This window comes from Hemicordylus capensis, chromosome 2 (genome assembly GCF_027244095.1).
Source record: "Hemicordylus capensis ecotype Gifberg chromosome 2, rHemCap1.1.pri, whole genome shotgun sequence".
Taxonomy (NCBI): Eukaryota; Metazoa; Chordata; class Lepidosauria; order Squamata; family Cordylidae; genus Hemicordylus; species Hemicordylus capensis.
Genome location: NC_069658.1, coordinates 182,417,705 through 182,432,870, shown reverse-complemented (window position 1 = coordinate 182,432,870; position 15,166 = coordinate 182,417,705). Strand labels below are relative to the sequence as shown.

The window sequence follows — 15,166 nt, the reverse complement described above, 5'->3', positions numbered from 1 at the left end:
CACCAAATGCTGCCTTGCCTGATGCCCCTGGTGGGGTCCAGCCTCCTTTCAAAACTAACCATTGCAAGCTTTGAAAGTCATATAGAAGCCAAGGAGGAGGGAAGGTTGCCAGAAGCTGCCTTTTCCCCCCAACGCACTTCTTGTCAGCTTTGTAAGAAGTGGGATCAGAGATGCTACTTGCAAAAGTCAGATTAGTCCCAAAGAGCTTCTCTAATGCCACCCAGCTGGTGCCCCAATAATCTGCCACCTGAGGCCACTGCTTCACCTTACCTCATGAAAGGATCACCCCTGACTGGAGTCCCTCCAAGCCCACTGGAGCCACTGCATGCCAGGGCAAATGGTTTACTTTTGAGATATGGATATTGGGGGGTAAGTAAGGAAGTAAATGTCTGTAGAGGGTGCCATTGCTCAAAAGATAAAGCAGCTTCTGAGACCTGCACGGGACAACTTCTTTCCCCCTCATGTCCTCAGATCATAAATTTTGCTCAGTTGCACTACATTTGCTCATGCCATCTTTTTTTATCACACCACTCCTTGTAAAAAAAAATACCAAATTCAAATAGTGAGCACCAAGATAGGCCATACACATTGAAGTCTGGGTTAAGAATACAGCTCCAAACAGATGCCATGGATCTGCAACATTTATTTTTAGCCTAGCACCTGCATTTTCCAAGTGCGGAATTTGGACACTTTACATATAAAACTGAGCCTCCCTGAGTAAGAAGGGCTTTGTGTGTTGTGCAACAATGCATGTACTGTGAATGCTCAGCAATAAACACCAGCAGGTTGATTTCCTGGTTGCACACAACAAAACCTTCCATACAGTTTGACATCTTGATATTGATCACTGACCTGGCAAGTACAAGCTGTTGGCTCACAGTCACCGGAAGTTCCTCATCTGCATCAGTCCTAGGTGTTCCCAGTCTGATCACCTGATCCATATGCTGGGCCATGGGAGGAGCAGGAGGCTCTGCTGTCTCAGACTCCTGAGTGCAAGAGGAAATCGGAGGGTGCCATTTTGAAGACACATGATACCTGGACTGAGGGATGGTGGGCTGGTTCTCAGAGAACTTCCTAAAGTATAAAGTCCTGTATTTTGCTAGTATCCCAGGAGGGACTAGGAGGAAAGGAGCAAGCACTGGCCCATATGCACTTAAATCCAAGACCAAAGCCTGCTGCAGCATTGTACAGCCAGTGGTTGGCTACCATAATTGCTGCTGTTGATTGAGCTGCTACCATAATTTAGTCACAGCCAACTAGCTGTTGTGCAGGTTCTGGGAGAAGAAACGGGGAGAACATTTCTAGCTGCTGAGCAACCTCAGAACATGCTCCTTAAGGTTTTCTTGAAGTTGTTAGGCAACCATGGGGTGTTTCCATCCCAAACTGACAGGTTTTGCGAGAGGAAAGAGGTAGAAAGTAATTTGTAGCTGCTGATCGACCTCAGGAAATGCTTCCTAGGCATGTCCTGAAGTTGCTAGGAAACCAGAGAGTGCTTTCGCCCCAAACTAGTTAAAAAGTGGAGCTTAGGGTGGTTCTGACCTCACAATGCCAACTTAAGGCCTGGATAGAATTAAAATGAGATGCTTTCAATGATGTGGAAGTGTTCTCATCCCTGCTTGATGTGCATGACACACAGCTTTCCTCCCTGTAAGCTTGTTCAATTCATAGTCAACATTATTTTTGATAATACCATTCCATAGAGCTCTACTATGAATTGCATAAAACCATTTTGGATATCAACCTGGTTTGCAAAAACACTAACTTTGGGAATACAGGTGAACCCTGTTATCCTCAGGGGTTCCATTCCATGGGGGAACTGTGGAAAATGGGGCATTAAAGTCAATGAGATTGGGGAGCTTAGGTTCCTGGTGGCTGGAAAAAGGGCCCAAAATGCAGAGGGGGGAGGCAAATAAAGTACCCTATCATGCTTCATGGGTGTCCAGCTGTCCAGGAATGTAACCCTCACCCCGCAATTACAGAAGGGAATTAATAATCAAAATGATCCATCTTGATCATCATGCTAGTAAAAACAACGAAGAGTTCTGTGACACTTTAAAGACTAACCAACTGACTGTAGCATAAATACATATTTGTCACCTTTATCATCAGAAATGGTTGGGCACCTACAGAGGCTCACGCACCTTATCAGGAGGGCCACCATGGATCGGAGTCCCCTGCCACTGCTGCTCCTCATTGCCGCCATCCACTTCCTCGGTCCATGCTCTTGCTTGCCTTGTCCCGAGAGGGAGCAGGCAGCAGAGTTGGTGGCAAGGAGGAGCTGGACACACTGAGGCAGAAGGAAGGGCCCCGAGGGCCAAAACCTGAAGTTGGCACCAGTTCTAGTCCACAAAAGCTTATGCTACAATATATGGGTTAGTATTTAAGGCACCACTAGATTACGCTGTATCATGGGGATATAGTAGAGCAGGTAGACGATTTCTTTTTAGGGTTTTTATAATGGCCTATAAGACAGAGATCTTCACTGAAAGGCCTGGTAGCCAGTGGGAACCCCCCCACCCCCACAAGTGCAGCTCCCTGACCAATTGTGGTTTAAGCCTGTGCAGAGCTTTGGCTGCAGCCCAATACTCTGTTCAGCCCCCTGGCACCACACAGGGGTGACAGCCCGCCACACTTTGCCCAGCACCAATGGGACTCCTTTAAGGGAAATGGATCCCTCTCAAGCCCTGGTGCCATTTTGGAAGACAAGCACAGTACACAGAGAAGTAGCGTAGTCCCAGCACTTTCCCCCATAGAGCTCTATGGGAAATGTGCAGGGAAGGAGGACTACACTTCCCAGAGCTCTGTGTGCACCTTTCAAGATGGCAGTGGGACTCAGTGGGACTCTTATCTTTTTAAGGAACCCCCTGCAGCTGGGAAAAGCACAGCTCAGTGGTCAGTGCAGTGGGAAATACTGCTCTCACATTGCAGGGGCTTTTTCTCCCCCCGAAAAATATTCCCTGCTTGAAAAATAGTGAAGATCACTGCTATAAGATGTACCTCTGGAGAGCTGGTGTAGGACAGTGCCTAAGAGATTAAGCTACAGATCAGGAAGTCCTTGGTTTGAATCTCGACTCTGCCACAAACTCACTAAGTGGCCTTATGCAAATTATCATCCTACCAGCTCTCATCTATAATATGGGAATAAGTGACCATATTGAGCAGCCACATATACATGCAATATATAAATGATAAGTATTAATCCTTTCCCTCAGAAGCACAAAAAGAGTTCCTCTGATAGAGGAACTTGTGCTTCTATGTGATTGGTTTTGGTACATGCTGGATGGCATTCATGACATCTCAGATTATGATGTATATTCCCATCCATACCAATTTTGAATTTTTTAAAGGATACATGTACAGCAAAGTTTAACCTTCAAGATACCTTGGCTGTCACTTCCATTTCTGCAGCAGGGCCCTGAGGCAAAGATGCTTGGTCAGCAACAGCTTCAACTGGCACGGTGGTCTCTAGAAAAAAATTAAGGAAACAGTGATAAAACAAGAAGCTTCAGCTGGAAGCTGTTAGGCTGGAGACTGAAAATGGAGAACTGAAAGTAGTTTGAGAGTGGTTTTGCTTTCCATGGTAAACACACACATTTATGGGCTCTTCCAGAGAATGTTAAGCAGTGCTGTTCCGAGCATGATTTTACTCAACTTCCATAAACTTCAACAGGCTTGTGTTGACACTTCCAGAACAAATTCATATGCTTCTTTCCTTTATGCACAGCAGCGTCCTTATGCAGCTTTAGCAGTACCACCTGCTGGCCAGCTCTTGCTTTCTTTGAAGAACCACCATTCACCAGAAAAATAATAATCAGTTCTTTGCAGAAAGCAAGAGTGGGCCAGCAGTTGGCACTGCTAAAACTGTGCAAGGTCCCTGCTGTGCACGGGGACAGAGCATGAATTTGTGCTGGAAAGGAAAACACAAGCCTGCTGAAGTGTGTAGAAGCAGAGTAAAATGGTGCTTGGAACAGTGTAGGAATAGAGCTTCAGTGTCATCTGGATGAGCCCTTAGTCTTTTGTTCTGTTCTATACTCCTTCTATATTTCTGTCCTGGTCAAACTTGCAGGTTTTGAAAAAACAGAAAACCTGTTTTTTTCTGAAAAAAAACAGATAATCTGAAAAACCTGTTTACCTGAGGCAGAAGTAAGATGAGTGCACACACCATGAGCAGCAGTTCTTTTTTCAAGCTGTCTTCAGCTTTCTGAAAATAGCGACATCTGTCTTCATCCTTAAAGTGCTTTCATGACCTGAGCTGAATATGTTTTGTTTTTGCAAGGAAAACCATAGTAATTTTACATCCTGCCACTCTTGTTCCAATTTATGCCATGAAAATTATATTGGATTCAAAACCGCCCAGAGATGTAAGTTTTGGGCGGTATAAAAATATGGGGGGAAAAAACCAACCTTGTATTACATCCAAGGACACTGCAGCATATTTGCACAAGTGTTAATGGGCCGGCTTGGTGTCACCTGGAAGCACTGTTAAATCTTGGTGCTGTATGATGTTCCCAAGCCTCGGAAGCACATGCTCCCTCTCCTCTCCCACCCACACAATAAAATAATTCTACTTTCAACTGAGGTTAAAAATAAACCAAGATCGGTCATGACATCTGAATGGACCAGTCTTGGTTTATTCTAACCAGTTTCCCTGAAATAAACCCAGATCTGAATCCAAGCTTTGAAGTGGGTTCTAGATCTCAGATTTCTAGGATACTCGCAGCCCTGTATGTGATGAGACCCATAATAAGTTCTTTTTAGATTTGCACCATTACGCATACCTTCTTCCTTCCCGAGGTTCTCTTCCAAAGTAGTGAACTTCTGGTCATAAGCACTCCTCAAGGCACTGATGTCCTCCTCCAGCCGGATGCGGGACTCTTGCTCAGCCTCATAATCAGCCTTCAGCCTGGCCAGTCTTCCCTCATACTCCTGAAAAGCCCAAGGAAGACAACTAAGGCAATTTAGTATAGCACATTCTGATTCCTTACCATATTTTCTCATTTTAGGAGGTGTGGTGAGGACTTGAATTGTTTTGTGGCAATGATTTAGCTCATAAAGAGAACCAAAACTCTTAGGTTTTGTAGCAATGTAACCTTGGGTGAACCCATAACCTAATGAATTCTAGTGGAGTAGAGAGTAATGAGTAATTTCCATTTAAACTAATGAAGACCAATGCTCAGGGTCCAGGAGGCACAACCATGGTGGGCTTCTAGGAATGGCTAAGCGCTTGCCAGATCATCTGAGTAGACCTATGGCCAGAGATGGCCCATGTGCCTTAATTATGTCAACAGACCAGAAAAATATGGGGTGTGGACAACTTTAGCAAGAATCACACTCCACCCCTATTCTAAATCTATTTAGCTGGAAGGAAATGCCATGGATTTCAGCGGAGCTTATTTCCAAGTTAGCGTACTTGGGATCACAGCCAAAGTCAGGGGCCTATGATAGGACAGTAAAGTGAACGAGACATAAATAGGCTAGTTGTTTCTGAAGGGTGATGGTTGGATTTGGGGTGGGGGGTTTTCTTCACTGCTTTTGCAGCTGTTTTGTTGATGCTGCTGTGATTCTGCTAGGTTTGTTGGTATTGTTTTAAAAGTGCTGTATTCTATGACAAGTTAGGCTTGCCTAACTTGTCCTTTTGATTTCTATAGGATTTACCCAAGTAAATTTAGTCAGGATGTCAGCTTATGACTCTATGTGAGCCACCTTGGACACACGTGTGTAAAGGTTCTAATCACCCATATATGTAAAAGTAGGCTAGAAATGTTTCAAATAAATAAGTACATCTGGATAGTCACACACAATATGATATATCACAAACAAATGTGGCCCAATACCCACCCACCCCCTTTTTGTGCGAAAAGCCACTTTGGAGAGACGGAATGGGGGGTGGCGAAGTGGAATGGGGAGAGGGCATCTGACTCTTTCCCTTGCTTCCCCACCGCCAACTGCCCTCTCTCAAAGCAGCTTTTAAGAAAAACAGAGTCACTGGGCTATTGATGCCTACACAAATTTGGAGCCGGGGAGGCAGTTCATGTATAACATGTTTTCACATTAGGCAAGTATGTGCTGCAAATCATCCTGAGCTGTCTGCCCTGTGCCATGTCCAAGTAATCAGACCGGGCATTGCGGGAGAGTCTCACAGTTCAGTTGCCCAGTTGGAATACTGTAGTCACCCCGGAAGTCAACTGGCAGGCCTGTAAGCCAGGAAGACTGTATAGCATCCCCAGTGCCAGGGCACCCGGCCAACTTACTTCTCGGATTAGCTGCTTCTCCCTCTCAATATCTGTCTCTGTCTGGGATTCGGGAGGGAGCTCTGGCTTCACCGACAAATCCACTAAGGAAGAAGAGGAAAGGCATAATTGAGAAGACAGCAGTCTATAGATGCCTTGAAAACCGAGTCTGTCAGTAACTCTTTCCTAATGACTCAAGGATCCCATTTCCAAGTGATTTGCTATTGTCCACACTGACCACGAGTATACTTTCCAGGCAATTTCTTCACCCTTTACTATGAGAAATGTACACTAGTGATGTAGCTGATGCAAGCAGTCCAGAGGATGTACTCCCTGCTTGCACAGCTGTTCTGAAGAAAGCACAATTTTTCAATACTTGGATTACAATACTGTGTCGCAGAGGAATGCGCAGAGGAAAATATCCCCAAATATAGCAAATACTGCCACAATTAGGATTGCAGTGTGGAATGTGGTTGTGCACAAACCGGGACCAAACATGCAGTTCCTACCCCCAGCTTTGTGTTCTGGCAGTTATTTATGTCAAGGTTATTGTGTATTTTCTAGTCATTTAGTAGTTGAGCACTCCCAGCCATAGCAGTGCAGAACAACAGAGCATCCACCTGGCTCTTTAAATGTGTCTTTTTAAAGTGGCAAAAACCACGTATGTTCCCTTCTTGCCTTGATGCAATGCCATGCCTTTCCCTTTGATATTTTAGTTCTATGTGCTCCCCTCTTTAGCGCATAAATGCACATCTCCATGTACTACAAGGGAAAAGAGTAACAACCATATAGTTGTTACCTGAAGTGCAGCTCTCTGCAGCAAGGTGACTTTGGGGAGGCTGCTAAAAAGGTTACCTTGGGGAGGTGCCTTGAGGGGTGGCTAAAGCCCTTTCTCCTGACATGATCGTGTCCCATCCCCATCACAGACGTGTCCTATTGTTGGATTTTTTAACTTATATTCTGGAGTGGCACAATCCTAGCAGTGCTATACTGTGTGCTTTATTTCTACATGAAAATTGCCCTAGAGTGGCTTCGCATCTGGGACTATTCCTTATCTTGGCCACTGCCCCACTGTGGCGCCTGTTTTGCTTAGCACTCCACTCTGCTTAGCAGAGTACTGAGCCACTAAGATATTCAGATGGCCACAAGTGATTTAATTTTAATTGGAAATTGAATTTTTCTATATCTGCTATATCTGTGTTACTGATTAGTGTATTTCTGTGATTTGTCTTTGATACCTGCCTTTTCTGTTTTCCAATTCCATTTGAAACATTAAGTTTTTAAAAACTGGAACTATCAGAACTTAGGTTTTGTTTAACTTATTTTTAAATTGTTGTGTTTTAAATTTCTTGTTTTTGTTTTTAACTAATGTTTTAATGTTGTTTTCATCGTGTGGTAAACCACCCAGAGATGTAAGTTTTGGGCAGTATAAAAATAAAGTAAAATAGATAATGTTGAATATATACACTTCTATTCTACCTATTGATCCATCTCTGGGGATTTTAATCTGAATGCAGAATCTGCCTTATAGAGAATCAAATGATTGGTCTGTTCAGCCCAGTATTCCTGCTTCTGATTGGCAATGGTTCTCTAAGGACTCAGACAGGGGTCTCTCCCAGCCCTGCTTCCACCTGTGAAATGCTGGGACTCAAACCTGGAACGTTATGCATGCAAAGCATGTGCTCTATCCCGTGAGTTACGGCCCCCTTCCTTAAAATAACTTCTCAGAATATCTGCCTGTAGATGGATGAATAGCATTTTATCCTGCATCAGACTGACAGGAGGCTCAGACAGAGGTCTTTCCTATACTATTTTAGTTGGAGATGCCAGGGATTTGAACTTGGGTTCTTCAAGCAGAAGATGCATACAAGGCAAGTGCTCTACCACTGAGCTATGAGAAGCTGTCTTATACCAGTGGTCCATCGGTAGGATACTGTCTATTCTAAGTAAAAGAGACAACAGCTAGAGAAAGGCCTAAAAAAACAGAAAGCTGAAATATCAGGCAAATGCCAAAGTATTACTGAGGCAGCTAAGGCCCTGCAGACTCCCTGTAACTATGCAAACGACCTCCTCTTGGAAGCGCCAAACCGGCTCGGGCACCGGTATTCAAGCCAGCTTCACAGGGCAGGGAGCGGTACCCTTGAAAAGCAGGTAAGGAGCCCCATCACTTTTCCGTCGCTGGTGCCCACATTCCAAATGCCCGTGCAGGGCTCCAGCGCTGCTCCCTGCAACCTCTGTTCGGCGCTGGCATGCACATGGCCGATGTTCACATGTGCCAGCCATTTGCATGGTCAGCAACACCGTCCTGACCATGCAAATGGCTGGCAGGTGTGCATGCCGGCCATGTGTGTGCCAATGCTGCATGGAGGCAGGCTGCAGGGAGCAGCGCTGGAGCCCAGGGTGGGCATTTGGAACCCGGGCGCTGGCGGAGGAAAAGTGGTGGGGCAGGAGCGAGCAGGTAAGGAGTTCTTTACCTGCATTTAAAGGGAATCGTTCTCTGCCCCGCCGCAGGGTGCAGAAGCAGCTCATGCACATGCCTAACAGGGGTCTCTCCCAGCCCTACTTCTGCCTGTGAAATGCTGGGACTCAAACCTGGGACCTTATGCATGCAAAACATGACTCTACCGTATGAGCTACGGCCCCCTTCCTTAAAAGAGACTGCTACCAACTTCTCAGTGGCAGGAGACTCTTCAAGATTTCAGGCACAGGTTTTTCCTATACTTTTTTTAGTTAGAGATGCCAGGGATTTGAACTTGGGGACTTCATGCAGAAGATATGCACAAGGCAGGTGATCTGCCACTGAGCGATGAGATTTCCCCAAATAGGAAGCTGTGTTATACCAGTGGTCCATCTAGCACTGTACTGTCTATTTTGACTACGCAAAAGAGACAACAGCTAGAAAAGATATGCTTTTTTTAAAAAAAGAGAAGGCTGAAATATCAGGGAAGAGGCAGCAACGGTCTCCTGCAAACTCCCTGTGACTATGTCGACTCCCTGCAAACATAGCAGGGGTTTTCTATACTTGCATTTTTTTACTACTGCCTGCTCTCCGGGATGGAGGGAAATGTTCCCCTTAACAAAAAGCCATTGGTACTGAGAGAACCTTTCCCCAGCAAATAAAGCAGAGAACATGGGCAATTCTACCTCAGCCAAGGGTAAAGCAGCTTCCTGAAGAAATCCTACCTTGCAAGTTACTTATGCTCATCTGCTGAGCCAAGACAGACCTCAGCTTCTTGATCTCCTCCTGGTATTCCCTCAGCAAAGCATCCTTAGGATCTTCATTGATACGGGGCTTGTTCTGGATGTTCTTGGCTCGGTGGGCATAGCGCAAGGTGCTGAGAGACTCATCGTAGTTGTTGTCTGCAGGAGACAAGCACGCCACCATGAGCGTCCTGGTGTTGCCTCCGAGTGAATCTTGTAGCACCCGGGTCAGCTTGGAGTCTCGATAGGGGATGTGTCTGGACTTTCCATCTGCCAGGGCTGAGATGACATTGCCCAGCGCTGAGAGAGAGAGGTTGATTTTGGTGGCCTCTTTGAGGCGTTCTCCGACAGCTCCAGTTTTGGACTGCCTCTCACTCCCAGCCAGGTCCACCAGGTTGAGCTTTGCTGCTCTCAGGTGATCTCGTCCTCTTTCATCTGTAAGGAAAGAGTCTGGGCTGAGCTGAACTCTTAAAAGTGAAGAAAGCTCCTGAACAAGTCTAGAGTACACTGGTCACCAATACTGCACCCTCCCATTTCCAAGCAGTGAGTTATTTTTCTATCCATCCTTCTCCTTCCTTCTTTCCAGCTGGTGATGTGGTAGCATGGCCCACCTAAGGTCAGAATGCCTGCCAGTTGTAACCCATCCATTAAAGCAAACCATCTAAATATCAACTTGTTCGACTACACAACCCTCATAGCCATATTTCTGGCAGTGAACAAGCTTTTGTGGGAAGGGGAGAGAAATTAAAATCTCCCTCGCCGTATGCTGCCCTACCCATTCAGCTTGCAGGGCAACTATTCTGAAGGCTCCCTGCCACAATGCAGCTTTGATCCTGTCAACAGATCGCTGCTCACCATGTCACCTACTGTGACTAAGTCTAAGTATGTGTACATGAAATTATAGCATATTCTTCCCCTATTTTCCCTGCCTCTTTCCCTTTCCATGCTTCTGTCACCTCTTCTGTGTCTATTTCTAGATTGTGAACTACTCGGGGCATGGACCCGTTCTCTCATTCTTTGTGAAGCAATATATAGGGATAGTACTATATACATAATAAAGAATCATGATCATCTTGTCTCTAGCTGCGACCAAATCTCATGCTCCAGGAAAAGCCAGGATTCCAATGGGAAGTGCCAGCCATTACTTTGAGAATCATGGCTCTCATAAATGCTAGAGAACTGCAACATCTGCTTTTGTTCATATATATTTAGCACATTTTTATACCGCCCAAAACGTACGTCTCTGGGCGGTTTACAACAAAATAAAAACAGAAAGTAAAACATTAGTTAAAACAAAAACAAAAAATTTAAAACACCACAATTTAAAATTTCTTAAACAATATTTTAAAACAGCATTAAAACCATTAAAACAATATTAATGAACACAGATATTAATGAAAACAGATGCATCTTTATGAACCGATGCATCTATTAAGTTCCTACCGACGACATAGATCTCCATGTTGATAGTGAAGATGGAGTGAGAGCGCGAGGAGTCCTTGTTCATCAGGGTGTGGCCCACAGCACGGTTTCTCCATCCCGTCTCCATGATGCGCTCACACTGGGTGATGCTGGACACTGTGTGCAAAGACAGGTCCTTGACATAGACTCCTTTCTCTGGGTGCTCCTTCAGCTGTAAGGAGGGCCGTTACAGCAACAGTTACAATAAAATGCTGCAGAGACCCAGAAAAATTGCTCTAGGAGATTACCAGAAACTAAAGCTCTTATATACAGACAGTGGCACTTCACCACAAATCTTATGGTCTACTATGGAGCTCGATCCAAAAAGGACAAATCCTGAAGAAGTGCAGAAAACCTGCTGGATTCCTAAATATCTCCCTATCAGGTATTGTCACAGTATGCCATTGCTACTCTGCACATCTGTAATGGTGGGGTCTATGAACATAAATCTGTCTACTGCAGGGCTGCACAACTGTTTTGGGACTACAATCGCCATTATCCCCAGCCACAGTGGCCAATAGTCAGGAATGATGGAAGTTGTAATAGAACATCTGCAGGAGGGCTGAAGCAATAGAGCCCTGGTCTACTGGTTTGCCTGTCAAGCTGATATGAGAAGACAGATTGAGGAGGAGGGCCATAGCTCATTGGCAGAGCATATGCTTTGTACACACAAGGTCCCAGATTCAATCACTGGCATCTCCAGTCAAGGGATCTTTGGCAGCAAGGCTTAAAAAGACCCCTGTCCAAGGCCTTGAGGACCCACTGCCAGCCAGCCAGACAGCCATAAGCTGGAAGGACCAATGGTCCAACTTAGGGTAAGGATGGTAGATTCATGTGTTTTATGGTTCTATTGTCTGTTATAAGTGATTGTAATTGGGAGTATTTTTACCGAGGGTAAAATTCCTGTCTATGTTGTTACATGTAACAGAACTGCCTCCAGTCTTGAGCAAAACAGAGCTTGATAAGTGATGATAAGGTAAGTACACAATTAGCTGCAACAAGACCACACAAACTGCTTGGTCTCTAGTAACTAATTATACTGCCAAAAGCTTCAAATGATCAGGAAGAGAGACCTCCCCCTCCACCCATATGTGTACAGCACCACAAACCCTACTCCCAATTTCCATGAGCCACCACATACGGTAATTTTAATTCCACCTTCATCTCTATGCCTGTGCTATTTTGCAGTTGCGATAGAGCAGCTGATCCAGTATGGGTGGCTCACAATGTTGCCAGGCCTTGAGGTCTGCCTTTCCGTCTTGGGGTTTAGCCTTCTCCGTCTTGGGGTTCCCAAGGAAAGAACTAAAACTTCAGGCTAAGGGCCAGAACTAAAGAGGGCCAGCCTATTTTCTGACTGGGTTAATGAGAGCTTTTGCTTGCTATGAGCTCCACCCACATGTTTATCAGTCTCCTTCCAGAGCCACCAGGCACAATCAGGCTCTGCCAAGGTTGCCTACCCTTGGTGTAGAGACAGGAAGGGATATATGCTGATGGTAAGAAGGGATACAGAGGGGACACATTCCACATTGTGTTGCCAAATCTTTGCCTTCAGTGCTCTTTGTGTAATGTGCATACCTGACATAGTTCATTTTGCTCACAGCAAATGGTTAGAGTTCTGATTTCTGCAATTTTGCTTTTTGACTTACTTCAAATTAAGGTCCTGCCCTGCTATATGGTGTCCTCACCTCCAATTTTTGTTTGGTATTTGGACCAAGAAGGTCTCTGATGTCTTCATTATAGATCTCCAAGTAAGAAGCCCTCACCAAGAACTTGGTGTTTTCCGCACACTGCACAACACAACAACAACAAACACTTAAGTTCTTCTTAAGTTTCCAGCATGGGTTAAATCTGTTAGGACTGTCTGGGTTGTATTTTCTGTATCAGATGTACATTTGGGCCTAGTTTTATTTATTTGTTTAAAATATTTATATACCGCCCCTCCATTGCTGCCCAAGGGGGCTTACCATAAAACAAATAGCCATAATAAAACAACAAAAAATACAATATAATAAAACACAATAAAAGCAAGATAAAAAAGCTAATGCACAAGTAAGAAAAAGCAGCAGTCAAGACAAAAAATGATTAAAACTGGGAACACCTGCAATACAGGTGGCAAATCTGTGTCTGGGCTATATCATTTCAGATAGCAGGTAGGGTCCCACATAATTGAATGGTTCTCCATACCCCCCCACCCCCCCAATCCTTATACCTAGGAAATTAGTATGTCAGGGAGAAGGATTCTAGTCTAGCCTTCTCCCTCATATGTTAGTTTATTATGTGTATGAATTTGCTTTTTTAATGGAAGATTTTAAAGAAAGATTCAGACTCTTGGCAAATGTCCCTTCAATGTCCCTAGCATAAGTTGGTCTAACTATTCATTTATTCATATTGTATTTATTTAATAAATCTCTATCCCAGCTTCCCACAAATGTAGCATATGGAGGAGAACAATAAGAAAACCAGTTAAGCCCCTGGCGGCGCAGTGGTAAAACTGCCGCCCTGTAACCAGAAGGTTACAAGTTCAATCCTGACCAGGGGCTCAAGGTTGACTCAGCCTTCCATCCTTCCGAGGTCGGTAAAATGAGTACCCAGAATGTTGGGGGCAATATGCTAAATCATTGTAAACCACTTAGAGAGCTCCGGCTATAAAGCGGTATATAAATGTAAGTGCTATTGCTATTGCTATTAATTTGCTATATATTAGTTATATATAAAAGCCTACATCAGGCTTGCCATATAGAGGAAATTCTATCATATGAGCTCCTACCTGTGGTCTGAAGTGGTACAATCTAAACACAGGTTAATCACTTTAGTGAGAGCTCTGCCTTGGATTCAGATTTAAGCTAGTGCATGCCCTATAGTTAGCTATCTGCTGATAGATCTTTTAATTATATCTTCCTGCCTCAGCAGAGGAAACATGATAACCCCCCACACCCCACCAAAAATTATATCTTTCTGGACACAAACTCTCTCTCACAAACCTAAGATATTTTTGTATCTGAGATCGAAAATCCACTCCCAAATTAACATCCACTGTGGTGTAGTACAAAATGACCTGGTCTCAAATCCCTGTTCAGCCATGGAATTAACTGGGGGACAATTGGGCCGGTCCCTCTCTCAGCTAACCTACTTCACTGGGTTGTTGTGAAAACAATATGGGGAAATCTCCATGTCCATCATCCTGGGCGCCTTTAAGAAAACGTAGGAAACACATGTGATCATACAGTGAAATGGTGCTCCCTTCCACGTAGGGCCCAATCCACCAGGAGGTTCTCCTGTATAAGTCCCATTAAAGTGACTGGGAGCTGCACAAGAGCACAGCCCCTGCTCATTCTCACATGCTCCCTCCTCCCCTCTTGCACAACAATTCCCTTCTCCACTTCTTGGTTTATAATAGCCATAGTTTGCCATAATGTCTGGACAAACTAGGTCTACTGCTAAGCATAGTTTGCCTCCAAACCAGAATAAAAAACCCTACTTTGAACCATGGCTTTTGATTCTCTTTTGAAAGTAAACTATGGTTAGTGCTAACCATAGTTTGCCTGATTTGGCCATCATGGCAAATTATGGTAGTGATGGTGGGAATTGGCAAACATAAGGTGGGGGTAGCACATGAGCCCCCAGCACAATGGCCAAATCATGGTTTAGTTGGGGTGAATCAAGCCAAGACACAGACAGCTGGAACAGAGTTTGTGGAATGCTGGTTTAGAATAGCTGGCTGTGTGAGCAAGCCCTTAGCCAGATAATCCCTTGAGCAATTTGCATTAAATGTATACCTGCACACTCTCAAATAAGTGTTCAAAGGCTCTGGGAATGATACCCTTCTGGGAAGGTGGATCCACAATTCCTTGCATGGTAAAGGACTTCCCGCTGCCTGTCTGCCCATAGGCAAAGATGGTACCATTATAGCCTTCTGTAACACCCTGGAGGAGAAAACTCCACATAAACACAATGTTCAGAAAAGTAACCATCTGTTTTGGATTTATAATATTAAATATTATAATAATATTAAATAATATTTGGATATATAATATTAAAATATATAGGTAGCTTTCCTGAGAATACATTCGAAGTAACATAAAGATAAAAACCCAGTGGTTCACACACACTTCTATCTTATCTGAAAAGATTCTGTTTTTAGGAATACAAATACAAACATCCAAACTTGAATCTTCCACAACTTCTATGAAGATCCACTCAAGCTTTTAACTACAACATGCAAGCAGCCCCAGCCATCAGTTTTTGAGAAAACCAAATGGGAGGAGAGCTGGTGG

The 15,166-nt window shown here is 44.3% G+C and overlaps 1 protein-coding gene across 3 annotated transcripts in view; it reads right to left on the bottom strand.

The window, feature by feature from the left end:
• Positions 1–15,166, bottom strand: part of KIF17 (kinesin family member 17) — a 38,355-nt gene that overhangs the window by 20,951 nt on the left and 2,238 nt on the right. For 2 of the 3 annotated variants that reach the window (XR_008317752.1, XM_053302983.1), the window contains exons 3-10: positions 14,669–14,815; positions 12,578–12,679; positions 10,875–11,064; positions 9,414–9,866; positions 6,252–6,334; positions 4,779–4,926; positions 3,383–3,465; positions 853–986 (exon numbers count right to left, since the gene is read on the bottom strand). Coding sequence is in view for 1 of the 3 variants with exons in the window: in XM_053302983.1 (XP_053158958.1) it covers positions 853–986; positions 3,383–3,465; positions 4,779–4,926; positions 6,252–6,334; positions 9,414–9,866; positions 10,875–11,064; positions 12,578–12,679; positions 14,669–14,815 (1,340 nt within the window). In the remaining 2 variants the exon portion in view is untranslated. The remainder of the gene's footprint in view (positions 1–852; positions 987–3,382; positions 3,466–4,778; positions 4,927–6,251; positions 6,335–9,413; positions 9,867–10,874; positions 11,065–12,577; positions 12,680–14,668; positions 14,816–15,166) is intronic. The other variant, XR_008317753.1, reaches the window with a different exon arrangement.